The sequence below is a fragment of the Furipterus horrens genome, unplaced genomic scaffold, assembly GCF_987537825.1.
Source record: "Furipterus horrens unplaced genomic scaffold, mFurHor1.1.pri manual_scaffold_7, whole genome shotgun sequence".
Taxonomy (NCBI): domain Eukaryota; kingdom Metazoa; phylum Chordata; class Mammalia; order Chiroptera; family Furipteridae; genus Furipterus; species Furipterus horrens.
Genome location: NW_028327177.1, coordinates 92,563,151 through 92,590,168, shown reverse-complemented (window position 1 = coordinate 92,590,168; position 27,018 = coordinate 92,563,151). Strand labels below are relative to the sequence as shown.

Here is a 27,018-nt window from a genome sequence, read left to right as displayed (position 1 = left end):
AGTTAACTTGACAATAAATCATAGTTTAGTGGAAAGAAAATGTTCTTTCCATAATTGCCTGACCCCTAAGGTATAAAAAGCTATTTCCCCGTCTTCAATTTACCTAGCACATTCCATTTGTTCACAGCTATTTCCTCATTCTAAAGCAATGTACAGCACATAGTAGCATATGGTAAATATTGTTGAATAATGATTTTGTGGGGAATTATGAGTCACTGTTAGTTTTGAACAAACTGGTCTTCACAGTCTCTTAGAATGACATTGTTCCGCATTTAGAAAGTTATTTTTCATGATCCCTCTCAAAGTAGATATGAATGATTTTCACATAAAAGAATTTTCTTTTGCCCTGCCTGGGTAGCTAAGCTCAGTTGGTTAGTGTTGTACTGATACCCCAAAGTTGCGGGTTAAATCCCTGTCAGGGCACATACGAGAAGCAACCATTGAATGCATAATAAGTAAGTGGAACAACATGATCTCTCTCTCTCTCTCTCTAAAAATAAAAATAAATAAAAATAAAATAATTTCCTTTTAAGTTTGTTTATGTCAAGTTATTTTGTAAATACTGAAAACATTTCATATCAACATTATTTATGGAGGAAGAACAGAGTTCCCAGTGTGGATAATGAAAATTTATAGGCTTCTGTCACACCCAATCCCCCCAAACGTTTATCACCTTGGAGTAGTTAGAACAAATATAAATGGAGTCTGTTTTGTATTTGGTTCTTCCATCTTTTCTTCTGTGTGGATTGACTGACAATTTACATATTGAGTCAGTTAAACAAATAACTAGTGGGTTCTCTTCCCTGAATATCTTAACTCATAATGTACTGTAAAATACATCAAAATGATATTGTGTGCCCAGCTCTCAGCATGCTAATTCCAGACTAGGTAATTTTGACTTATGGAGAGCATTTCTGCCAAATCCTTCATGCCTCACCAGTCTTCCCGAAATGTAATTAATGCTACTCAGAGGTGAAATTCCACAGTGATCTGCAGGATTTCTGTTTGCTTTCAGGAATCAAGAGTGACTTCATTTACTCACTGCATTGAGGAGAAATAGCAAGTTACAGATGTTTTTTATAGGAAATGCAAAAGCAGTTATTCTGATAATTTTTTAATACAGTGAACTTTAAAGAACTTCCTCTTCTCATTGTCTTCTTGAAAGGAGGAAACATTCTGATGATAAACGAACACAAAAAGAAGCATGGATTTTTTCCAGTAAACAGGCACACCATCACTTCCCACAATAGAGCCATGTTGTTGCTGCACATAGATGTTTTTTCTAAAACACTGGCTTTTATTTTCAGTATATATTTAAGGCTAATCGCTTCTTTGTTGGTGAAGGCCGTAATTCCTTGAGGAATGAAGATGGGATAAATATCACTTGGAGCAACACTGAATACTGTTCCAAGCTGACCTTAGGACACATTTTGAGTTTTGTGCGTGGGTTGTGGCCTGATGAATATATTGAATCCTTGCCTTACACAATCTGAATATTTTACATCTTCTAGTATATGAATATATATACCCACAACATTAGTAATTAATTACTCTTTTTTCTTTAATAAATTTTTACTTTGAAATAATTTTAGATTTACAGGAAAGTGGCATTTATAGTACAGAGAGTTTCCATATACACCTCACCCAATTTCCCCTGATGTTAACATCTTACATAACCACGGTACATTTACCAAAACTAAAAAATTAGCATTGGTACATTACTGTTGATTATAGATTTTATTCAGATTTCACTCATTTTTTTCACTAATGTCCTTTTTCTGTTCCAAGATCCAATCTAGAATTCCACACTGCATTTAGTCTGTGTGTTTGTTTTTGTAATTAAGTTTCTTAAGGTTATAGAGTATAAGAATTTCATTTGCAAGAAAAATATCTTAAGCATATGGTACTTTCCTGATGTGCTGGACTGATGAGTTTCTAAAATGTCTTTGCAGAGATTGCCTTACAACAGGTTTCCATGTTCTTCCGATCAGAACCAAAGTGGGAGGTGGTAGAACCATTGAAAGACATAGGTGAGAAACTGGTTTGCCCATTCTGTTAAAAAAGACAGATCCCAGAACTGGATTCTTTGTCATGCTTTCCTTTATGTATCCCAAGAAAGCTCTTAAATGCAGGTGATTGCTTTTTCTTTTTGCCTCCCTACTACTTGAGGATGCAGTCCTTTTAATACTCAGTGAATCTTGGTTAAGGTCCCATCTGAGGATTCTGATGGTAGTAACATACTTTCAGCATGGTTTCATCATTCATTCCTCATCTTCCTATTCACTAAATCTAAACTAAAGTGCTGTTTTCCTATTTCTGTCACTGGAGAATTTCTTTGCCTTTTTTTTTTTTTAAAGTGCAGTCTTTACCATGTCAACATTACCAAGTGGTTGTTTTACTTGTACCTATATAGCTGTTGCTAATATTGCCAAAGTTAATTTTCATCAATTACTCAGTCAATGAAACATATCAATTCATGTAAAAATTATGTAACTATAAACATACTTCTGCTTTTATGTCAGGTTGGAGGATAAGGAAGAAATATTTCTTGATGAAGATTAAAAATCAGCCAAAGGAACGGCTAGTGTTAAGCTGGGTACGCTGGTTTTTTGTTTCACTCTCATTTTAGGGACTTTAGATGGGCGTATAACAGCAGATATTGACAGGAGAATTAAGAAATTATATTGTGCTCCTGAGTGATGTTCTAAAGTACTTCCCAGTCCCACATTATTAAAGGGGAGTCACTTTAAGTCACTTTGCTTGTGCATTTGGTCATTTTGATGTGATCATATTTAAACATTTGGAAAGAAATAGGAACAGCTTAAAATAGTTCTCTGGAACTCTTTAGGGTTGTTGGCAGTGTTGCCATTTGTTTTAAAGAACGTACTTGGGCATTACTTTGTTCTCTCTCACTTTGGGGTTCTAGTAATACATTTGGTTAATGGAATGCAGTAAGATTACAATTAAGCCCTGCTTTTTTAATATTTATGTTCTGTCTCTCCAGAAAGGCCTTGAGGCAGTAAAACTTAGGTGGTTTTCATCTCTGGTTTACATTCATATATTTGGACAAAAAAATAAGAGAAAGACAGAAGAATTTTTTAAATTAAATTTAATTAAATTTATTGGTTAATAAAATGATACAGGTTTCAGGTGTATAATTCTATATCTTTTTTTTTTTTAATGACTAAAGGCAGCACTTTAATATTTCCTTCCATGTTTTTAGGCTGACCTTGGCCCTGACAAGTATCTGTCAGATAAAGATTTTCAGTGTCTAATCAAACTTCTGGCTTCCTGTTTGGTGAGTACAGGTCCTTCTATTCTTGGTGTTGATGACAGATTCACAGTGTTTTCCGTGGACAGAAAGAGCTGGACATACTCAAAATAAGGGGGAGGTATACTTTATTTCAGTTCAGATTAAAGTTGTTCCATAGAACAACATGACTAGTCCCATAGATTGGAGGCCATTAAGTGACATTTATAATACAGAACCCTGAAATGTGGTAATTTAAATGTAGACTTTGTATTTTAAGCAAATATCAGAATAGGAACTTGCTACTTTGTTGTTGGTGAAGCTCTGTTCTAGCCTGAGAAACAGAACTAATAAGGGTTTAGGTAAGCTGGATGAGGGGAAGGCAAAATAACCCTTTTGCTGTCTGAGTTACTATTCTCACAGGCTAACTAAGTGGTCTTTAGGAGTAGCTCATATACAATGTATGCTTATATACAATTCTAATCTGAGGCTTTCGGTGGAAAGAAGAACTACATCAATATATTTCAAAGTAGATGTATAATATCTTCAGGAAAAGACTGATCTGTCCAGAAAATTGAGTTAGTGCTGATGTTCTTTGTCTGTAGTCTGCATGAGGATGTAGGACCCTAGTGTGAGTCACTCATGGACTGAGCACGGTTACGCTGGCCTGTCCGGTGGGTTGGCAAGTTTGGTTTTGAAGAAGGAGTGCCTTGTCAAGCTAGCAAAATGAGGCTTTTAATGAGGTGTGATGTGTAGCCAAGAAAAATGCTGTGGTCTTTGAGTTTGATTAATTGTGTGACACAGGCTGTCAGCACTCAACTCTAAATTTCTTTTAATGGCTCTGCTTTTTAAAAAGAAGATAATGTGGACAGGTGATACATTTGATGCATATTAATTGCAGAAGAGTCACAATACAGATAAGCATAAAGAAAAAGAAAAGAAAATTCACCTATAATTTCAACTAATCAAAAATAAAAATAAAAATGTTCAGTTGTTACTGTTCTAGAATTTTGTATGATTTGAAAAAACATATATTATTTTTAAATGTGATTTCTTTTTGTTAGTAGTATACTGTGAACATCTTTTTTTGCTTTGTTTTGTTTATGTCCCACCCCCCATCACATTACAGACCAGGCAAAGAGCCTGGGCTGAGGTGTGTATGGGGTGGGTTTACTTTGCTGCTTCTTTCCTTTAGTCAGTGTAAGAACACAGCCTGTGGTAAGCACTGGGTGGCCCAGCCCCACCCCACATTGTTCTCCCCACAGGAGCCAGTCCTTATCTCAGGATTCAAAATTAGCTAAACCGCAAGCCACAGACCCCGTTCTCAAGTGTCTCCCCTGCGCTTTACCTGACATGCATGGAGAAGGTGTTGATGACCTTATCCACCTGGTTCCGGAGACTTATTGTGAACCTCTTTTATTGTCAATAACATCATTATTACTGCCTGCATAGAATTATCATTGGCTATACCTTAGTTTACTCAACTAATCTGGGTATTTGGATCTCCTCCATTTTTTTTCTCTTAAAAAACAAACAAACATAAAAAAGCCGTAGCCCTGGCTGACATGGCTCGGTTGGAGTATTGTCCTATGAGCCAAAGGGTCATGGGTTTGGTCCCAGGTTAGGGCATATATGGGAGGCAACCAATCAATGTTTCTCACATCAATGTTTCTCTTCCTTTCTCTTTCCCTCCCTCCCCCTCTGTCTAAAATGAATGGGTGTGTCTTCAGGTAAGGATAAAAGAAAAGCCATAGTGAACAATTTTAGCTAAATGTTTGTATTCATCTTTAATTATTTTCTTAAGGTAAATAACTAGAATTAATCAATATGTAATTATAGGGATTATAGGGAGATATTTTGAGACTATATCAATAGCTCATTCTTTATCAAACCCATTAGTTTTAGCATCCATTGAGATTTTCTAACCCTATCATTTCTCTTATATTTATTAGTTGGCATTCTACTGTGAGGAATAGCTTCCTATTTTTTCCTTCTTTATTTATATCTGTAGAACTCAAGGATTTTTATTTTATTCTTTGGGGTTATTTTGGTGTGATGAAATGTTCTAAAATTAGATTGTGTGATAGTTGCACAACTCTGAATATACTAAAAACCATTGAATGGTACATTTTAAATAGGTGAATTGTAATGTTATGTGAGATATATTTCAGTAAAGCCATTAAAATGTCACCAGCCATCATTTTGATGTGATGGTCAAGGGAAATTTCACGATCAATTTACTACATTTTCTTGGACACACCCTTTTACCCCTTAACCCATTCAATACCTGCCCCCCCAATCTTTGCATAGCTCAGTTCCCTTGTGTTTAAATTTTCATGGTACTTCTTTGAGCTAATGGACATTGTAATACCTGTCTGGAGCCAGTTGGTTCATGTAACCAAATTTTCAGGTCATATGAATGCTTTCCTTTCAGTCGTCAATAATTTATCTTACTCCCCACCCAGCTTGGCTGACGTCAGTCCCCATCTCAGGAGGATACTGTGAATCATCACATTGCATACTCCAGGAGAACGACAGGAAGATTCATGCTTGCTGCTTTGGAAAAGAGCCACAACCCCCAAAATGCTGCTTTTGCTTGTTTTCTGGCTGTCATGCCCCTGGCTTGGCGCTGTGCAGCAGTGTGGCACGTTAGGCAAAGCTCTGAATGAAGATACGGTTGTCCTGGTTCCCACCTGGCTGTTCTAGGATTCTGCTTATTCTTTACCAACTTACATAAGCAGAATATTAAAATCACTATTCCAGAAATTCAGACTTTCCCTCTCTTCCATCACATTTTTGCCTGAACTATGAGAAATATGCATACCAAAGCAGATGCCTTCCATGTAAAGCCGGCCACATCAGTTACCCACTTCCTTTTGTCAGTATTGTTTATGTCCCTTCTCTCTAAAGAATGATGTATAAATTGCTCATCTAGTAACTTGAAAATGCCATGTGTTCAGTGAATATACTCAACATTTGTATGCAACTAAACTACTGAGATAGTACTTGACTCTGCATATGCAGATCCTGATGCAAATAAATGTGAATTTCTTTTTGTTTTGCCAGCACCCTTATATCTACCGGGTTACCTTTGCCACAGCTAATGAATCCTCAGCATTGCTTATTAGGATGTTTAATGAAAAAGGAACTTTGAAGGACCTGATCTACAAGGTACTTGTGATACAAATTCATGGTCATAAAGAAATTCTCAAGTCCCTTTAAAAACTGTTATGGATACTTGACCCCTGAGGTTCCAGAAGTCAGGCCCTGAGGATGTTATTTTAATTTTATTTGGAATTTATTTTGATTTTCGTAATAAAAAATACCCAGTTTGATTAAAAAGCATTCCTCTCTACCACATGAAGGAAGATTGAACATTTAATGATTTTGTCCATTGCATTGTAGGCTGCGGTCAGTTTTAAAGTGTGTCTTTCGCTTAACAAAGCTATACCAAACTATTATCTCTCTAGTGAAAAATTCTAACAGTGTGTAAGACTGGGGTCGACTAAGGCCAAGACCAGGCATATCTTTACTGAACTAGGGATGGGACAAAACCCAGGTTAGCCTCTTTCTATCAGTTGTACAGACTTGTATTTTAGACACCCACCTCCACAGGCTGGCACCCCAAGTCTGTATTGAGTCCTGCCTGTCGGGGAGCCTCTGTGCAGATGTTGACCCCTCTGCTGCTCTCTTATGTGCTCTTTTTTCTTTTCCAAAGTCAAAACCAAAAGACCCATTCTTAAAGAAGTACTGCAACCCTAAGAAGATCCAGGGCCTTGAACTCCAACAAATAAAAACATATGGGCGGCAAATATTAGAGGTAAGAGGTATTTAATTTTTAAGTTGCATTGGAATTTCACCCAGCATTCCAATATTCTTTTAGGAAAGTTCTTAAGCAATATCTGTAATAGTTTAAGTTTTCTCATTGTTTATAAACTGATGGCATTGTCATAGTTGATCCCCAAAAGTAAATGTTTGAGACTAAGAGTAGTTTAGAGCTACAAAACTCCAAAAAGAATAGCTATTAGACTCCAGCGTCTGATTTTTAAGAAGTTAACTATGTGGGTACCAACTTTTGTGTTATTTTTGGTCAGTCTTTATTTTTTGTGCCAAAATTCTTGATTTCATTATATACATAATCACATGGCTCCCTTACAGAAGTGTAATTAGCATGACAAGCTTTTTCCACATCGCTCTCTAGAGCAGTATTCTCCAAGCTTCTTGGATTGTGCAACCCTGTCAGTGAAACCAATTTAGCATAACACCCCCAATGATGTATATATTTAACTATTACATATATGTACTACTACTAACATGTTTTGTACATTATGATTAAGAATGAGATTAAAAACAAAACCAATAGAGCCCTGAATGGTGTGGCTCAGTGGGTTGGGCATCATCCCACAAACCTAAAAGTTGCTCATTTGATTCCCCACCAGGGCACATGCCTGGGTTGTGGGCCAGTCCTCAGTTGGAGGTGTGCGAGAGGCAACCGATCGATATTCTCTCACACATCAATGTTTCTCTCCCTCTTTCTCCCTCCCTTCCCCTCTCTCTAAAAATAAATGAATAAAATCTTAAAAAACAGAAATAGAGAAGTTGTAATATTTTTTCCAGTCCTTAATGGATTGTCCTGGCCACCTCTATTACTGGGTGAACCACTGTTTATTAAATGTTTGCTTTTTTGTGTGTGGGAGCCTGTCATATGTTTCTGTTAATAAACAGTCAAATATATTCTAAGGTGAAATTGGACTAGAGAGGTTTTCAGTTCATCCCCTGTCAAGCACTGACATAATAGCTTTACTCCTCTATGCAGGAGGATCAGGACTTGGCCCTGAAGAGGGCTTGGCCTGTTGGGATGAGAAAGTGCTTAAAGTAGAGACTTTTGGTATAAAGCTATTAACCCCAAACAGACGCAGGCTCCTTCTCTATTCTTTGGAGATGAGGGAGCTGGCGTTGCATTGTGTCTCACAGCTGGGAAGCATTCAGCATCGCATCTTTTCCCAGAGAAATGGGTGGAGATGGCAGTTTTCTTTAGGAATCTCCCCAGTGACCTGTTTGATTTTGTTTGAAAATATATTGACTTAAAAACAAAGTTTAACCTGTCTTATGTCTGAATGAGTTTGGGGGAAATGTAACCTGTACATATTTTTAAATAGGTACTAAAGTTTCTACATGACAAGGGATTTCCTTATGGCCATCTTCACGCCTCCAATGTGATGCTAGATGGGGACACTTGCCGGCTGCTAGACCTTGAGAATTCTTTATTGGGCCTTCCTTCCTTCTACCGATCTTATTTCTCACAATTCAGGAAAATCAATGTAAGTTGCTGAAAGTAATGAAACAGCAGGTTCACCTTAAGGTGTAACTTATCCCTATGGCCAGAGCCCCTGATCTGCCCATGTAAGAAATATGCATGAAGCAGTAAAGGTACAGTTGTGGCAGGCCATGCCTCTTGGCCTGTTTCTCCCACAAAGCATTGCTGTACATATCTTCAAAAGGCTAAGCTGAAGTGGTAGATGAGACAAGGAGGGGCATAGAGTCACTGATTGGAAGTCCATGGAGGCCAGGACCCAGACCTTTGGTCAGAACAATGCCTTGTAAGCTTTTACAAAAGGCTTTGGAGTTGTGTTTTCACTACCGGTGAGTGGAGTCACCCTGGGCTTTGTTTCTCAGTAGAAGCCAAGGGCAGGGGCACTGGGATTCACAAAGCCAAACTGAAAGAGGAACATGCCACTGCTCTCTTTCTTCCACAGACGTTGGAAAGTGTGGACGTCCACTGCTTTGGCCACTTACTGTATGAAATGACCTACGGACGACCTCCAGACTCGGTGCCTATAGACTCTTTCCCTCCTGCCCCGTCCATGGCTGTAGGTTAGTATGGGGTTTGGAGGGGTCTTGTGGGCCCAGGTAGTCTGTGGAGCTACTCACGCCTTTCTAGAATCCAGGAGAGACCCAGAGGAAGTTGTCATGCTCCACAGCCAGAAATTCTTATCCAGTTTAAAAGCAAACCAGATCTGAGTAATTTACTTAAATATACTTCATTGAAAATTCAGATGGCTTGTCCATTTGTCAGGCTCTCTAAAAAAGGGTAATTTTTGTAATGGACATTAGAATTTTAAAAGCAGGAACATGTAAAGAGCACTATGGTCAGACTGAATCTGATCTAGAACAGAAGCCAGGATCAGACAATTTGAAGCCGATCCTGAGGGCTCTGGCAGGTGTCAGGAGTCAGACCAAGGCTGGAGTGAGACCTGCTAGGAACAAGGGAGCCATGGGCAGATACCTGGGAGATAGGAACCTAGCAGGCCTAGAGCTCGGGAAGGCAGGCAGGAAAGCAGACGCTGGCAAATTGGATTCAGGAGCTCTCCCAGCAGTACCTGAGGGGCTGAGGAGAGCTGGCGGGCTGGTGGGAGGCATCGTGAGGAAGGGGGGATGGAGGAACTGATACAGGCTCATCAGGCACCGTCTCATCCCCTCACAGAAGCTCAGAACTCACTGATAGAGCACAGAGAGGGGAGGGCAGGGTAGCTCTTGGATCACTGGGCCATCAAGGTGTGCAAGTCAACCCTCTACCAAGCGCTAGTTTTGGGTTAAATGGGTTGGCTCAAGAGAACAGGCCTTGAAACTGCTTTGTGTTGAGTTTGAACAGCTGAAACTGAACAGTGTGACCTGTGAGTAGAAAAATCTGCCCGCATGTGTTTATATCAGCCAAGGTGTTGGATGATGAGGTATCAACAATTGGCATTTTGTGTGATAGTTTTCATTAAAAGCAAAATGTCTTTTGAGCTCAGGATTTTTACTTCTGTTTAGTGTTTACTTCTCTTTTCAGAGAGCAAACACTTTCATGAATGATATCACAAATTCTTCCTCCAATGATCTTGAAGTACATTTAGCTGTCAGCGTGTGGCTTCTAAACCGAATAGGTTGAGTCCTGGGTAACATCAGTGTTGCTGGCATTCCGCCTCTCCACGTTCGCCATCTGTCTGTGCGTGAAGCTTTGACGCTGTCCTCATCAGCCTGCAGACAGTTGTTGCAAAGCAGTGTCAGACTTTTTATCCCCAAGTGGATTTGCCAATGTGTTCTGTGGAACTAAAATGTGTATCTGTTCATTTCAAGTGACCGTGTTGGAGTCTACGCTGTCTTGTGAAGCCTGTAAAAACGGCATGCCTACCGTCTCCCGGCTCTTACAGATGCCGTAAGTCAATCATACACCTTGGTTGTTAGCTTCATAACTTGCAGAGTCCAAGAGACCTCTTTGCTGATAGTCACTTGCAGCATGATATCACGACCTTTCTTTGTGACCTTTGCTACCTCAGTCTGATTGCTCTCCTTTGACCTCAGCCTCTTCATGTGTGTCTACTTGTTGGCATCAGCATTGTGTATGTGTCCATGTGGCAGCCCTCCACTTAGGAAATACCAAAGGAAGGCCCTCTCAAGCAGCTGTCCTTCAAGACCTTGTTTCGGCACCAGTTGGGCCACAGCTGTGGCTAGTTCACACAAGCCACTGGCCTTGGAGGGTCTGCCCTCTGTGAGGAGGGCAGTAGGTTTCTGGCCTCCCATGCACTTGTCTGTTCATTTCCTCACTGGGTAACATGTATTAAACATCTAACATGTACTGGCACTGTGCTAGAGGCTTACAGCTCAGAAGATATTCTTAAACAGGGTTATGAATAGGTAATTAAGGTGGTTGAAATAGTGCTTCAGGGCCTTTCCTTTAGGTACAATTTCTGTCCCTTCATGGAAAGGCGGCAGGGTGGTTAAGAAGGGTGTGTCTGAGGTTTAGACGGACCTGGGGGTGGGTCCAGCTTCACCACTTCTTCTTTTTTTCTTTACTTTTATTGTTGACACTATTGCAGATGTCCCCATTTTCCTCCCCTTTGCCCCTCTCCTCCCAGCCCCTCTTCCCAGATCACCACTTCTATCTGGGCTACCTTGGGTAAGTTTCCTAACCTCTGAAAGCTGAGTTTTTTCATCTGTAAAATGGGGAGAGTAATAGTCCTCACCTCAGGTGATTGTTGGGAGGGTTTAATGAGACGATTCCTAGTACATTGCCTAGCACTTAACAAGTGCTTGTTAAATGTTAGCTATGATTAATATGATTCAGCTTTTATTTTGTGAACATTACGTGCCATGGGATACACCCAGTGCTTTGTCTGAACCAGCTCGTTGGAAACAGATCAGATGTACTAAGGAAACAATAACGTGGGGAAACAGGCGGGGCAGCTTGAAGTGCATATAGCTAGAGTGCAGAGCAGAGAACAGGAAGTTCAGGTTTGTTGTAGAGGGTCTGCTGTAGCCATGAGGAGCCGGGCAGCCCAAGCCCCTGCCTGTGGATGTTACTTTCTACTGTTTGACTGACACTGGCGAGTCCTTCTCCAAACCAGCCAGTGTTAATAACAATGTGAACGTGGGTAAATAGGTCCAGTTAGGGAAATAACATAATTTTCACAGATTTCTAGGAGAGAATGCATTTGTAGTTAGAGAACAGCCAGTATCCACACCAATGTACTTGGTTTTGTATTTCTGCCCCAAAGCCCTCACATTTTCTCTCAGTTTTCCAGTTCTAAAGTGAATCCCAATATTATTTCCTTACTAAAGTCTTTCTGCCCTGTGGGCTTCGTCCTTGAGAAGAGCACTTGGAGAGGTGTGAACTGTGTCCAGTTCAAACGTGTTGTCTGGAAGTAAACGCACCTGTGGCCTTGGAGGGGCGAGTTAAGTCTCCAACTCCAGAACTGCCCAGGGAGCTCGGTGGGGAAAGGTTAACCTGTCACTTCTCCTTGTCGTAGTTCCTGATTTTTAAAAACGGGGACTGTTCAAGGAAAGACTCACAGACATTGGGGCACTGTCCAAATATTCATTTAAACTCTACGTCTAGCCCCTGCTGGTGTGACTTGGTTGGGCATTGTCCTATGAACCAAAAGGTCACTGGTTCAGTCCCACCACCAGTTCAAATCCTGGTCAGGGCACTTGCCTAGGTTGCAGGTTCTGTTCCCTGAGGTGTGTTCGAAATGCAACAAATCAATGTTTCTCTCTTACATCATGTTTCTCACCCTCTCTCCCTCTCTTCCCCTCCCTCAAATTAAAAAAATAAAAAATTATAAATAAACTCTCTGACCTGTTCTAGCCAAAACGGCTCAGAATTCCTTGTGCTATTATTTTTAATAACATAGTTTTGAAGAGAAAATGTATATACTCTAAAGTTGCCATTTCTTTTTAAGAGAGCATGAGAAACACTACTTTCCTTAGAAGAAAATTATTTTCTCGTTAGAGTCTAATTAGAGCAATTCCTTTCTACTCACCTGCACGTTTTTGTTTTTGTTTTTATTTATTTTTTTGCTCTAGAATAAATTTTATCCTCCTCTGGGACAAAACAAGAAAGAAAAATCAGTTATTCTATTTTAAAATATCTACTGTATTTATTATTTGCAATATATGGAAATAATAATTAATAAATAATAGTTCGCAAAAATAAAGTTTAAGTGTAAATTAATTTACTACAAGCATGAAAGGACTTTTGCCCTTCAGTGGGGAAGTATCCTCCAGTCCACAGCTGAGCCAGTGCTCCTGGTGACTGGAGTGGGGGTTTTCCCAAGGTCACACTGGGTGGCCCGTAAACTTTTCTGGTGTGTCAATAAATAAAAAATGGTGGATTAGGTCAGTCCTGGGAAATGTGGGGACTTCCTAGGCTAAAGATGTCTCATCCTGTTTTGATCATCTTCTGAGAGTGCACACCAGTTTTAAGAAAGATTTCTGTTTTTGCTTTTTTTCTTCTCTTTACAGATTATTCAGTGATGTTTCACTAACCACTTCTGAAAAGCCACAGTTTAAGGTAAAGCAGATCACATCATTTTTTGGTTTATGACATAAATGAGTTGACTTTGAAAGTTAATGCTTTTTTTCTTCAACAAATGGTGTTGGGAAAACTGGACAGAGACATGCAAAAAAATGATACTAGACCACCAGCTTACACCATATACCAGAATAAACTCAAAATGGATCAAAGACTTAAATGTAAGCCGTGACACCATAAAAGTCCTAGAGGAAAACATAGGCAGGAAAATTTCAGATATACCACGTAGCAACATTTTCACTGATATATCTCCTAAGGCAAGGGAAATAAAGGAAAGAAAGTTAATGCTTTTTTAATTAAAAAAGAGAGGGTCCAGTACTTATAATAAGGAAAATTTGAAAACAATCTAAATGTCCTACAATTAGGGAATAATTTAATAATTCATAGTACAAAAAGATTAAATGTTTTTATTTAATGCAAGTAAAATTTATTAAGACATTGCAGTAGCATGGAGAATGATTATCATTTGGGCTAACAGATGAAAAAAGCAGGATATAAATACAGTGTGTGAAAAAACACCTGTGTCTAGTAGAAAGACTGGAAGAAAGTATCCTGGAAAGTAGTGTTGTGTGATATGGAAAGAGCAGGGACTTTGAACCCCCAAAACACCAGGTTGATGCCTTACTTTGCTTTTTTAATACCAGCCAATTTTCTAAGGAGGGTTTCTCAGCCGCAGCATTTAACGTTTAGCCAGGTAGTTTTTGTCTTGTGGGGCTGTCTTCTGTATTGTAGGATGTTAAGCAGCATCCTTGGCCTGTACCACTGGATGTGAATAGTACTCCCCCTCCTTCCCATACACTGTGACTATCAAAAATGCCTTCACAACTGCCAGATGTCCCCTAGAAAGGGGAGGGGACAAAGTCACCCCCATTTGAGAGCTACTACTCTATTGGCAAGTACTTAATCTTTGGGTCTGCATACTCACTGTGTAGAGTCTACTGTCATTGGACAACTGAGATAATCCACGTGAATGCCTCATTTAGGGCCTGGCTGTCCTCAGTGCTCACTATTAGTGTTGTTTTAGGTAGTAGCATGAAGGGTAATTCTCCTCCTCCTTTTTATATTCCCAAAGAATATGTAATACTCTTATGATGAAATTAAATTTACGGAAAAAAGACAGTACCCCCAAACAACTTGGGGTCAGAAGATTAGATAGGTGACAGATGCTTTCCTCTGTCCTTATCACCAGTTAGAGGAGTTCTGACAATAATAGCTCCTTTAGATCTGAAGTAGGAAATAAAAACATTTAAATTCATCTCTTTACTGAACTGCCTCAGAAAATGTATTCAGCCTTGAAAATAGCTATGTCCTCCCCAAACCCATCCCAAGGATTATTATCAGACCTTCCTCCTGCCCTAAGCCAAGAGAGTCCATGCTACAGAGATAATATGATTTTATAAGTTAACATTAATTTCTTTTCCCCTGGCTGGTTTGGCTCAGTGGATTGAGCGTCGGCCTGCGAGCTAAGTGTCGCTGGTTCGATCTTCCAGTCAGGGCACATCAGAGAAGGAAAACTCTGACTCCAAAAAACCTCCGCTGCCTTGCGGCATACCTCTTCAGGGGAAAGGCTAAGGGAGTAAACCCCGACAGAAAATCCGGAGCCGGAGTCCCTAAGGCGGTTTGACGTTGTAGTCAACACCGGCAACTCCTGCGGCGCACCTGAAGCCAAGCTGTATTGACTCCGTCTTTCCCTTGGATCCTTCAGCTGCGAAGAGAGGGGGGGTCTGCTGCATGGGCAACAGCAGACCCTCCATATCACCCTGCCCAGGCTCTGTAGCTTCAGCTTCACTGGAGAGGACACTCCAGCGTCATCGCAAGATGTCGATTCAACACGGGAGGAGACAGATAACCGTGTCACTCCCGAGTCGGACTGCACAGCCATTCTCGTCGGTGCAGATAGACTCTTAAGAAGCTACACCATCGTCTTTCGAGGCTCTGTAGCTTCAGCTTCACTGGAGAGGACACTCCAGCGTCATCGCAAGATGTCGATTTAACACGGGAGGAGACAGATACCGTGTCACTCCCGAGTCGGACTGCGCAGCCATTCTCGGCGGTGCAGATAGACTCTTAAGAAGCTACACCATCGTCTCTCGAGACGAACGGCTGCCGACGATTAATTTCTTATATATACATTTTCTTTCTGGAAAGATACACAAGAAACTGACAACTTTGGTTGCCTCCACAAAGGGGTACTATGTGGGAGACTTTTTACTGTTTATGTACCCTTTTATACCTTTTGACTTTGAACCACATGACTGTATTGCCTACTCGAAACCTTTCTTAAGTTTATATTTTTAAAAGAGTGGCTGGTGTGGCTCAGTGGATTGAGTGCCTGTCTGTGAACCACACATAGGGTTACTGGTTCGATCCCCAGTCAGGTCACATGGGTTGTAGGCCAGGTCCCCAGTTGGGGGTATGCGAAAGGCACACATTGATGTTTCTCTCCCTCTCTTTCTCCCTCCATTCCCCTCTCTCTCTCTAAAAAAAAAAGAAAGAATAATAGAGATAAGAAGTTCCACATGACCTGTGTGTCTTTTCCAGGCCTGAGCTTTCATCATCATTTAAAAAACTAATAAATTAGGAGATGAAAGGCTCAGAAGCATACCAGGCTATTAAGAGTATCTTTCAACAGGAAAAAGCTTGATCTTGTGAAATTCAGAAAGTAAGTCTTTGACAGAGACAATCCCTCTGAAGTTACAAAGTATTATAATTACTGGAATGTGTGTGTTTTCCAAAAAGATTTATATATTTAAAAAATTTTAATCATGATGAAAAACAATGTAAAATATATTCTCTTAACCATTTTTAAGTGTACAGTTCAGTGATGGTAAGTATATAGACATTGGTGTGTTGAATGAGCTCTCTAGAGCTTTTTCATCTTGCAAACTCAACCTCTAGACCGATCGACTGACAGCTGCCCAATTCCCCACCCCCAGTCTTAGCAAACACAGTTCTAATGTCTGCTTCTATGATTTTGTCAACTCTAGATATCTCATAAAGTGGAATCATACAGTATTTGTCCTTTTTTGCAACTGGCTTATTTCACTCAGTGTAAATATTCTTAAGTTTTATCTATGTTATAGTATGTGACAGGATTTCCTTTTTTAAGGCTGAGTAATATTCCCTTGTGTGTATACACCACATTTTGTTAATCTGCTTACTTGCTGATGGACATCTCGCCTCTTGGCTGTTGTGAATAATGCTGCAGTGAACATGGGTGTGCTTCGATCCTGCTTGCAATCCTTTTGGATATATACCTAAAGGTTGCTGGATCATATGCTAATTCTATTTTTAGAGGAACTTCCACACTATTTTCTATACTAGCTGTACCATTTTATATTCCTACCATTGGTGCACCAATGTTCCAGTTTTTCTACATCTTCATCAACACTTGTTATTTTCAGTTTTTTCAATAGTCACCATTCTAATGTGTATGAGGTAATACCTCATTGTGGTTTTGATTTACATTTCTCTAATGATTAGAGCTGTTGATCATCTTTTCGTATGCTTGTTGGCCATGTGTGTATCTTCTTTGGAGAAATATATTCAGGTCCTTTGCCCATTTTTTTCTTTGATTTTCTGTTTTTTTTTTTTTTTTTTTTTCAGCTTTATTATGGTATAATCCATTTTTTGTGATAAGTCCATTTAAAAAATTTGGTTCCTTATGTTTTTGTTGTTGAGTTGTAGAAGTTCTTTATATATTCTGGATATTAATCTCTTATCAGATATATGATTTCCAATCATTTTTCTTCCATTCTGTAGGTTGCCTTTTCACTCTGTTCATTGTTTACTTTGATGTGCAGAAGTTTTAAGTGTGATATGGTCCTGTTTGTCTATTATAGCTTTTGTTGCTGTGCTTTCAGTGTCCAATCTAAGAAATCCCTGCCAAATCCAACATCATAAAGTTTTCCTCTTATTCTTTCTTCTAGTTTTATAGTTTTAAGTCTTAGGTTTAGGTCTTCAGTCTAGCTTTGAGTTTATTTTGTGTGAGGTTCATTCTTTTCCATGTAAATATCTAATTTTCCCAGCATCATTTATTGAAGAAACTGTCCTTCCTCCATTGTGTGCTTTTGGCCCCCTTGTCAAATAGCATTCAACCATATTTATGAGTGTTTATTTATAGGCTCTCTGTTCTGTTCCATTGGTCTATATGTCTTTCTTTTTTTTTTTTTTTAAGTATATTTGCTTCCCTCTGCCCAGTACCCCTCTTTCCTCCAGCAATCCCACCCTCCTTAGTTCATGTCCATGGGTCATGCATATAAGATGCATATAAGTTCTTTGACTTCACCCTTTCCTATATTATTCTTAACTTCCCCCTGTCTATTTTGTACCAGGAGATTATGCTTCTTAGTCCCTGCACCATTTCCCCATTTCTCCCCTTCCCCTCTCGCACCTGATAACCCTCCAAATGATTCCCATACCTATGATTCTGTTCCTATTCTGGTTTGCTTAGTTGGATTTTGTTTTTATTTTTTAGATTCAGTTGTTGATAGTTGTGAGTTTGTTGTCATTTTAGTGTTCATAGTTGTGATCTTGTTTTTCTTAAGTAAGTCCCTTTGACATTTCATATAATAGTGGCTTGGTGATGATGAGCTCCGTTAGCTTCACCTTGTCTGGGAAGTACTTCATCTGCCCTTCCATTCCTAATGATAGCTTTGCTGGATAGAATAATCAGGTTGCAGGTTGCCTTTCATCACATCGAATATTGCTTGCCAGTCCCTTCCTGCCTGCAAAGTGCCCTCTGAGAAATCAGCTGATAGTCCTATAGGCACCCCCCTGTAGGCAACTCTCGGCCTCTCTTGCGGCCCCTGGGACTCTCTATTTATCTTTCACCTTTGGCATCTCAGTCATGATGCATCCTGGTGTGGTCCCCTCTGGGTCCAGCTTGCCTTGGACCCTCCATGCTTTCTGGACCTGTATGTCCCTCTCCTCATTTTTTTCAATTTTTGCTTCCTCATTCTGCACAGGTTGACTGTTTTTTTCTTCTTTATGTTCCAAATCATTGATTTGAACCCCGGTTTCCTTCCCTTCACCATTGGTTTTGTGTGGGTTTTCCTTTGTTTCACTTAGCATAGCCTTCACTTCTTCTCTTATGCATTTGCTGTACTCAAGCATATATGTCAAGCCTGTGAGCATCTTTATCACCAGTGTTTTAAATTCTGTGTCTGTTAGGTTGTCAATCTCCTCATCTGTTAGGTTGGCTATCTCCTTGTCACTTAGATCTCCCACTGGAACCTTGATCTGTTTCCCCTTTTGGGCCGTACTTCTCTGTCTCCTCATTCTGACAGGTTCCTGTGTTTGTTTGCCTCCATGTCCCAGGTAGAGTTGTCGCTCCTGTTACGTTGTAAAGGGTGGAGCCTTAGGAATTGTCAGTACAGGGCGACCTGTTTTACCACGTTGTAGCGCTGTATGTGGGGGAGGGGTCTGAGAGGGAACAATGCCACCTGCCCAGCACTCACCCCTTTTCCAGGCACCTCTCCCACTTCCGCACCGGACTGGTACCCCTTTAGCTGCTGCCCTGGCTGTCGTTCCCAGAGTGGGTGGGTCTGTGGGTGTTCTAGGACCGTGGGGGCCCTTTAAACAAATGGACTCTGCTGAGACACCTGCAGTTTCTCCCTCCACTCCAACCCCCACTGGTCTGCACATTCAGAAGCAATGAGGCTTGATTTTCCCCTGTGCTGGGACCGTGAGCTGCTAGGTCTGGTAGGATATGGGAATGCTCCCCAGGTGGCCCTCCTGACTTTTTAAAACGTGTGACTGCACTTTCAACTGGCCCGCCGCTGCTGCCACCACTGCCTCCACCACATCGCGTTCCCTCCGCCCCGGCTCCACCCCTCCTACCTGTCTGGATGAGTATTTCTTCTTTATATCTTTGTTTGCTGGACGTCCGTGCAGTTTGATTTTCTGGAATCTGGTTGTTTCTAGTTTTGAGGTAGTTGTATTCCTTCTTACTTGTGGAGGGAGATGTAGTGTGTCTGTCTATGCCTCCATCTTGGCCAGAAGTCCCTATATGTCTTTCTTTTAAAAAAAATATATATATATATTTATTTATTTTTAGAGAGGAAAGGAGGGAGAAAGAGAGGGAGAGAAACATCAATTGGTTGCCTCCCATACATGTCCCATCCAGGAACTAAACCTGCAACCCAGGCATGTGCCCTGACCGGGAATCAAACCAGCAACTTTTTGCTTTGCGGGACGACACCCAACCAACTGAACCACACCGGTCAGGGCCCTATATGTCTTTCTGTATGCCATTATCATACTGTTTTGATTACTGTAGCTTTGTAATATGTTGTGAAATCAGTAAGTGTGAGGCCTTGAATTTTTATCTTTTTTTTAGGATTGTTTTGATTAATTTGGGGTTCCTTGAACATTAGGTGAAATACTTGAAACATACATCATATCTGTTTTTATGTTTATTTCATATATTTATTGATAAGAAATGCTGATGAGCTGCATGTATTGGGGATACCAAAAGTGGCCTGGACAGGATTCAAGTGGACAATTTGTAACTGATTTCATTCTAGGTGCCCTCCTTCTTGATAACCAATTGTTCCTTCATTGAAACCAGGATTTGGGAGAATCTCCAGCCATTTTCCTCAATATGTTATGTACTTTCTCTTCTTTCAGATCCCCACAAAGTTAAAAGAAGCATTGAGAATTGCCAAAGAATGTATAGAAAAGAGATTAATTGAAGAACAGAAACAGGTAAATTGCTCCTAGTTCCTCATTGCCCTTTGGTCTTCTGGTGTTGCCATCCTCTGCCTGGAATTCACGGTGATTAACTTTTTCTTTTTTTTAAATTAATTTTTTATAACAATTAAAATTAACAGTCCCCCCCTCTCAGACTTAAGACCCTTTATAATCTTATGAAGGACAATGGTCAAGGGTCTTGTGCTCCTCTAGCTCCTTCAAGCTGGACATGGTTGTCGTCCCACCTACCCTTGGATCCTGAAATCCCTAATAAGAGTAGGGGTGTGGAGGGGAGGGTGGCCTTCCCACATGGGGAAGGATCGTGTAGACTTCAGGTTGGTTGACTGTCCCTGGACAATGGCATGCTTGGTTTAACAGGCTGGCATCCTTGTTGTATTCTGGGGGAAACAGATTTGGCAACAGGGTTAAAAGACATCATTGAATCCATAACCACTAGATGACAAAAGGCAGGGATTAATTTTTCAATGTCTCACAATAAGGAAAAAAAAGGCTTCTTTGGAGGAAGGTGTGCAAGGCACATCTCACGGTGATTTACTTTTAACTGACTGTTCATTCCACAAACGTTTTGTGCATGCTTGCTTGGAACCAGGCTCCAGGCTCAATGCTCTGAGGCACCTGAGTCCTTCATTGCCCTTCCCTTTAGGAACTCAGCCTGCTGGGGAAACCACAGGTCCATAAAGGGTGGTGATCCTTTATGATCGGGGCAGGCTGGGTCATGGTGGGCACCCATGGTTCGTGCTCTGAAGGTGCTGGGGACCACACTCATCTCTGTAAGAGAAAGAGGCAGGAAGGAACTGGGGGGAACAAGAAGGGTCTTCAGCTTTGGGCAAACTCTTCTCTCCGACATCCAAACGTGACCTTGGAGGCACACAGGCTGAGCAGGGAAATATTTAACATCTAAATAATTTCATTTGGCAAAACGTGTTAGATTTCCATTAGTGTAGGATATGCTCACATTTGTGGTGAATTGTGTTCTCTTATAGATTCACCAGCATCGAAGACTGACAAGAGCTCAATCTCACCATGGATCTGAAGAAGAAAGAAAAAAGAGAAAGATTTTAGCTCGAAAGGTAAGCCTACTGTCTGTCTGGCTGAATTCTCTGTGTGTTAAGGAGAGTTCTAGGTTCCACGTAAAGAGAGTTCTCGGTTAATGGTGCACATTTAGTTAATGACAGATTTTGTGTTGTGTCTCCTTGAAAGCTAAAACTGTGTGCAGATGACTGGTTTGCAGCTTTTAAGAAAGGAACTACATAATACCAGGAAACAAATGGACCATATAGTTTCCTGGCTTGCTATGTTGATCATGGCCTGATATAACTGGGGGAGGGATTGGCCTGAGATAACAATCAGTGCGGTTGGTTTTATTTTCCCCTTTGGTTTTGGCTTGTGACTTCTTCACTGTATTAAGTTATGAGGCCAAATATGACTTTGTGTATGGATAGTTTAACTGCATGCCTAGAAAATATTTTTATTCTAACTTTCAGCATCATAGTATTTACTCCTTGCTTTTTTTCCCCCTCTTTCTTTTTATTTTAAAAGAAGTCAAAACGATCTGCTGTTGAAATTAATGAAGAACATTCAGCAAAATATAGCAACTCCAATAATTCAGGTAACTGGTTATAGATTGTAGTGGAGCCCAGTACCCAAAGACCAGGACCAAGAGGCTGTAGTTGGTCAAGAGGTCTTGGGTACTGGTAGCCAGGGTGTGGTAACAAACGTAGGAAACAAAAGAATTCTGTGCCTAATGAAGAATTATGACAGCATTCACGGCTCATGGGACTCAGGTGCTGGAAGGGACCTCAGAGATTATTGGGTAAGCCAGCTTCTTCACTAATGGCAGGAGTCGGTAAACCAACGATGAGCATTATCCACAAAACAAAAACCAACCCAACTTAAAATTCAAGGCATCCTGTTTTCAGTGGAGCCTGCCTGAGCTCTGCTCCAGTCACCACGTGGTCGGAGAATGTGCACTTCTGTGTTAAAGAAAAGGACTCAATCGTATGTAGGAATGGCAAAAAGCATCATTTCAGAAGGGCCAGGAGGGTACAGAGAGCACTGTCCGGAGCGGGCAGTCACTGCTGCTACTCCTGGGTGCCCCTTACCCAGCCCTGCTGGCTGTGGGCCTTAATGTTCCTGTCTTTGGAAATGAGGGCCAGATTGAATGATCCCTTGAGACCTTCCAGTTCTGCCTTATAAATCTATGAAATACAGTTTCACATAGAGGAGGGGAGGGTTCCTTCTAACCCAGGAAGTTTTGGCTTAGCCATGGAAGGCTAGGGGAAGGGGAGGTATTTTTAGGTTCAGGAATAGCTGCATGTACTTTCAGGTAGGAGAAGGACCCAGCAGAGTGAGAAGCTGAAGATGCAGAAGAGAACGATGGGTTGAATGGCCTAGAGAAGGCCAAGGGCTCAGCATCAAGAGCCCAGCTGTCAGTCTCAGCCTTGGAGGAAGTCCATCTATCTCTTCCTGGAGGCAGAAGCCCCAAGGGCAGGAGAAGAGTTAGAGGCGTTGAAAAGCGGAAGGAAGGGAGGAAATTGAGGGCGTTCACAGTTCATGCAGCCTTGGGGTCTTCTCGGTGAAGTCAGGGAGGACATCTGCTGGGGGCACGAGGAACGGGTAGTGGCACACAAGGCTGACTAGCCAGAGAATGCAGGTGGTGTGGGCGGAGCTGGGAGCTGGAAGAATTGGGAGGAGATTGTAGACTCCACAGAGAGGGTAGGAATCATGCTGACACTGCTGGCTGCAGAGTCTAGGCCAGAGAAGGGCTCAGGGGGAGCTCAGGGGAGAGTAGGAGGGGAGGCCAGGCCCTGGAGGTCCCAGTGAGGACTGAGGCAGGCTCCACAGATGTGGAGGCTGAGAGAGGAGAGAGCTGGAGAATGTTGGAGACCTGTTTTCTCCATCATTGATGGGATGGACAAGGGTCAATCATGGTCGTCATTAGGCTGAGACTCATATCTCGAACCAGCGTGTCTGGTCATTCTGTCCAGCAGCTCACTCTTTATAAAGCAGAGAAAGCCTGACTGTGTTTTCCGCCTTCCTGAGGCAAGTTCTGCCTGCAGCCAGATGGGATCCCAAGGACTCCAGGTCACTGCTGTGCCCTCACTGAGTTTAGGAAAACTAATTAGCGGTGGATTGTCTCCAGATTCCACTGGAATCACAGTTCAATCTTCTCCCCCTTAAACTCTATGTTAGCACTGCCAAGCACTATAAAAACAGGATGGGGTTGAGTTTTATCTCCTTTACCAGTAAAATGCCTCTTATATTTAGAGGGAGGTGAGAGAAGAGTGCTGATGGTGGAAAGGTATTCAACTGGAGGAAGGGGTGGTTGAATTAGACATTTCTCCTCATGCCCAGTGTCCATGCCATGTCAACGTGTGCTGTGGGTAGTGGGTGAGGGGATGGCTGGAGGCCTCACCAGAACAGATAGTGGATTCGCAGGGGCATGATCACAGCCCACCCTGGAGCTGTGGTTAATCCCGTAATAGGACCTCTGTGTGGGGGAGGGGGCTTATGTAGGAACCTCTCTGCTCATTGGGCTACCTCCGTGTTAGGCCAGCAGGACATAGTCTGACGATTTCTGAGCACTGGGGAGAAGCGGAGAACTCGGAAGTATTTGAAATATAACAAGGTGACTAGGTCCAGAAAACACATGCAACATTTTAATGTAAATAAGGGTATTTATTGAATTTTAGGTAAGAAAAGGCCTAAGAAAAATCCACAAACTGGTTAGGATGGCCCTATCTTATTGAATGTACCTGCTGATAAAATGGAACTTCTACGTAGAGCATTATTGGTAGATTGTGTGGGAAACTCATTTCCTTTGGACTGCTCTGCTCCTCTCTGTCCCCTGTACTACTGTGACACTGTCATTTGTCATTCATCACCCAGGGACAGTGGTTGTGTCAGGAAGAGATATCACAGCCAATTGCATAAGTGTTGATTTCTCAAAGTTGGTTTCAAATAATCAAGCTGTGGGGAGCAGCCTAACCCTAACCCTAACCCTAACCCTAACCCTGTCCTGGAGTGGAAGCCTCTGGTCATTGTTCCAGTCCCTGAATTCTGTTCCTCTTCAACTTTCACCATGAGGTCCATACACTAAGCCAATGGCAGGGCCCAGCTCGGGCCAAATTCCAGATGTCTTCCTTAGGTCCCCAAGAGTGTTTCCGTGTTTTCTCTTAGCAGGATCTGGGGCCAGCTCACCTCTCACATCCCCGTCATCGCCGACTCCACCCTCTACAGCAGGTGAGTGACTGAGGCAAAATAGCCTGCCTCCGGCTCTCCACCAGCAGGAGGAGCAGGGCTTTCACTCCCCAAGCCTCTCAGGGTTAGGTGGAGACAGCCTTCTCCAGAGAATCAGTGGGAGTGCAGCTCAGCAGTATCCTTCGGGCAGGCTGAGGATCTAGATTTACAAACTCGGGTTTCACAGGAGTAGAATGGTTGATCTCAGGGTCACTAACTACCGTCTGCGCCCGGCTTGCTCTGTCTGCCAAAAAGCCTCATGCAGGGCTGCTCAGGTCAGAGCTGATCTGGGCACACGCTCCGTGAGCACAACAGTCGCACCCTGCCCTGCCCGAGCTCTCTCCTCAGGGACCCCAGTCGTAGTGTGTAGTGTCAGTTTTATCACAGAGAAAAACTGGTGGGTGAGAGGCCTTGCTGTGGGAGTGAACTAACCCCCTAGTTTCTGATTTCCTGATAGCTCTTTGTGTTCTGCTCTGCAATGGGTTTAATCATCTGAATATTCTTCTGTGATTAGCCTTTGTTTCACCTTTGTGAATTAAATCAGCTACTATGAGTTCTGTTTGAAAAATAGAAAAATTTATCTTGGGGAATACTTATAATCTCTAATTCTGTAGTGTGTCCTCATAATGCTATTCTTTCCTCCTTTCGTTTTGAACTAATAATCTCCTCATCATGACGTAAGTCCCATAAAAATACTGGAGTACCAGTATCTCCTTTGTTCTTAAATGAACCAAATGTTCTAGGTGTCAGAGGAGCTGGTTCTGCCACTCAGAGCTTGTCACTGTGCTTGGAAGTTGCTGCAGCTGTCTGAGGGAGAGTCATTGCCTGGGGTTGAAATATGAGTTGACAATATCACATGCATTAAGGTTTAAGGCAGCACCCAGGAGCTACCAAGTACATCATTGCCTGACATCTCTCAGATGCTTCTAACTGACTTTCCTAAAACAAAACAGAACAAAACAAAATGACAAGCAAATGTAAGGGGACTAGTTTGACCAACTTATTTCTGGCTGGCATGTGTCTCTCCTTGCTGGCTGAGGAGGGCTGCTGGGGCCTGCTGCAGAGCGTGCTGCAGACAGAACCTATTTTGAGTAGCAAAGTACCTGGCTCATGAGGATGATGTTTTTTTCCCTGTCTGACTTTGTCAGCAGATTTTTACAAAAAAGCCCCAAATATTGATCAGACAGAAAATAGACTTCTCTGTCTTTTGTAGAGGTGACCTGTCTAGGCTGATCAGGAATTTTTGGAGATCTACTACCCAGATCATATTGAGCAATTTTCTAGTACACAGGATATTAATTTCACACCACTTAGATATAATAAGGAAATTGGAGAGAATTAATAGTGAGACTTCATAAACCCTCTTTGATAAGTGAGGTGTCTATTTAGTAGTACAGACTACTCATGCATTATATGTGGTCCTGGGAAGTTAATGCCAGTTCTTATTTTTAAGTGCCTTGGAAAATTCACAATCTATTTGGATATTTTTTGTTAATCCTCTAATTTACCTGTGATTTGAATGGGAGCTACATACATAGCAGGTTTGCATTAGATGAGGTAACTTTTAGAATCAGAGGAAAAGGAAGAGGGGACTCTTGTAAATTAGTCATGTTGGAAAACTGTCTGAAGTATTTGGGGGCAGTTGGGGACATGACTGTGAACTTGATAGTATCTGCCTTAAAGGAGAATCATAAGCATTCAGAAGGAAAACATATGTGAGGCCTCAAGCACAATGCCTGGCAGAGATGAGATGTTCCTAACAAATTTTGGCTTCTTCTTTCCTTTATCTCCTTTAATGTTTTCTTGATGAGATTATCAACTCAGCCCCCAAAGAGTCTACTCTGACCTCTGCTGGGCATTTATCGTAATGCATATCATAAAAATGATAAGCAACACTTGCCTGTCAGCCTACCATTTGAGGCCCTATTTGGGGCCCTCACAATGAGTTTATTCATTCAGTTACTCAAGATGCATTTATTGAGAGCCTACGGTGTGCCAGGCACTGTGCATGGTCCTGACTTACAGAGGTGAACAGACAAGGCCTTAGCTGGCATGGAGTCACATTTCCAGTGCCCATTTTCTGGAAGCACCAAAATGATAGATACAATTTAAGCAAATGCTTTCTTCAGGGTCCCACCATGCTATTTTTTTCTCCCAATAGTTCCCCTTCTTAAATACAGAGTCCACCTGATAAACTAGTCTACCAATAAGCAACATCTTCGAGCACTGTTCTGTGCAAGGTGTCAGGTGTTAGCCCTTTCGCTGCTGTATGTCCCGTGGGTGGATTTGCTTGCACCCAGGCCTCTGCTGGGTGAGAGCAGACTCAGCCCAGGGGTGGCAACTTCTGGCTCTTCAGCCCCTGCTTAGCTGGGTCCTTCCTGCCAGGACTGGAGGTCAGGCTTCTCATTGGGCTCATTTTTCTTGCTGTCTCTCTGCATGCTGCCTGTCTTGCTGTTGGAACCACATTTATTCCAGTTTATGTCTTAACTTCTAGGCCAAGTTTATGATCTCTCTGGGAACTAAATCAAAGAGAGTGTCTTTCAGCTTTATGATGAAATGTAATTTTCTCAAAAAATGAAAAGTTATTCATTTTCAAAGTCTAGTATTAAAAAAGAATTCCCGCTAAAGGTGACATCCCAAACACATCTCAATCTGGGAGCTCTTGGGAATTATACATTGGGCCCTGGAACTTAAACTTGAGATCCACCACTTGCTAGTTCTGGGACTTTGGACAAGGCACTAAACTTCTCTGTTTCAGGCTTCCTATCTGTAAATGAGGATTGTAACAGTGCTTACCTAGTCTGGCTATTAAGAGGATCCAGGGAGCATGAGGTTAGAACAGTGCCTGCCTACAGTAAGCCCTCCGCATATTGAGTTACTGCAAGACCTTGAATGAGTCACTTGCCATGTCTGGGTCTTACTGATCTCCTATAAAAGGCGAAAGGAGTTAGAGGAGACTGTC

General features: G+C 41.7%; 1 protein-coding gene and 1 non-coding gene across 7 annotated transcripts in view; one reads left to right on the top strand and one right to left on the bottom strand.

The window, feature by feature from the left end:
- PXK (PX domain containing serine/threonine kinase like) overlaps positions 1–27,018 on the top strand; it is a 72,990-nt gene that overhangs the window by 38,369 nt on the left and 7,603 nt on the right. For 3 of the 6 annotated variants that reach the window (XM_090283915.1, XM_090283919.1, XM_090283918.1), the window contains exons 5-17: positions 1,953–2,030; positions 2,523–2,596; positions 3,224–3,298; positions 6,317–6,421; positions 6,969–7,070; positions 8,410–8,571; positions 9,007–9,124; positions 10,370–10,448; positions 13,034–13,082; positions 19,734–19,811; positions 20,801–20,887; positions 21,357–21,426; positions 23,997–24,059. In XM_090283915.1, coding sequence (XP_090140041.1) covers positions 1,953–2,030; positions 2,523–2,596; positions 3,224–3,298; positions 6,317–6,421; positions 6,969–7,070; positions 8,410–8,571; positions 9,007–9,124; positions 10,370–10,448; positions 13,034–13,082; positions 19,734–19,811; positions 20,801–20,887; positions 21,357–21,426; positions 23,997–24,059 — 1,140 coding nt within the window. The remainder of the gene's footprint in view (positions 1–1,952; positions 2,031–2,522; positions 2,597–3,223; positions 3,299–6,316; positions 6,422–6,968; positions 7,071–8,409; positions 8,572–9,006; positions 9,125–10,369; positions 10,449–13,033; positions 13,083–19,733; positions 19,812–20,800; positions 20,888–21,356; positions 21,427–23,996; positions 24,060–27,018) is intronic. The other 3 variants (XM_090283916.1, XM_090283920.1, XM_090283917.1) reach the window with 2 other exon arrangements.
- Positions 4,352–4,485, bottom strand: LOC150004789 (small nucleolar RNA SNORA51). Its single transcript, XR_016512553.1, has one exon. It is a non-coding gene; the product is annotated as a small nucleolar RNA SNORA51 (small nucleolar RNA).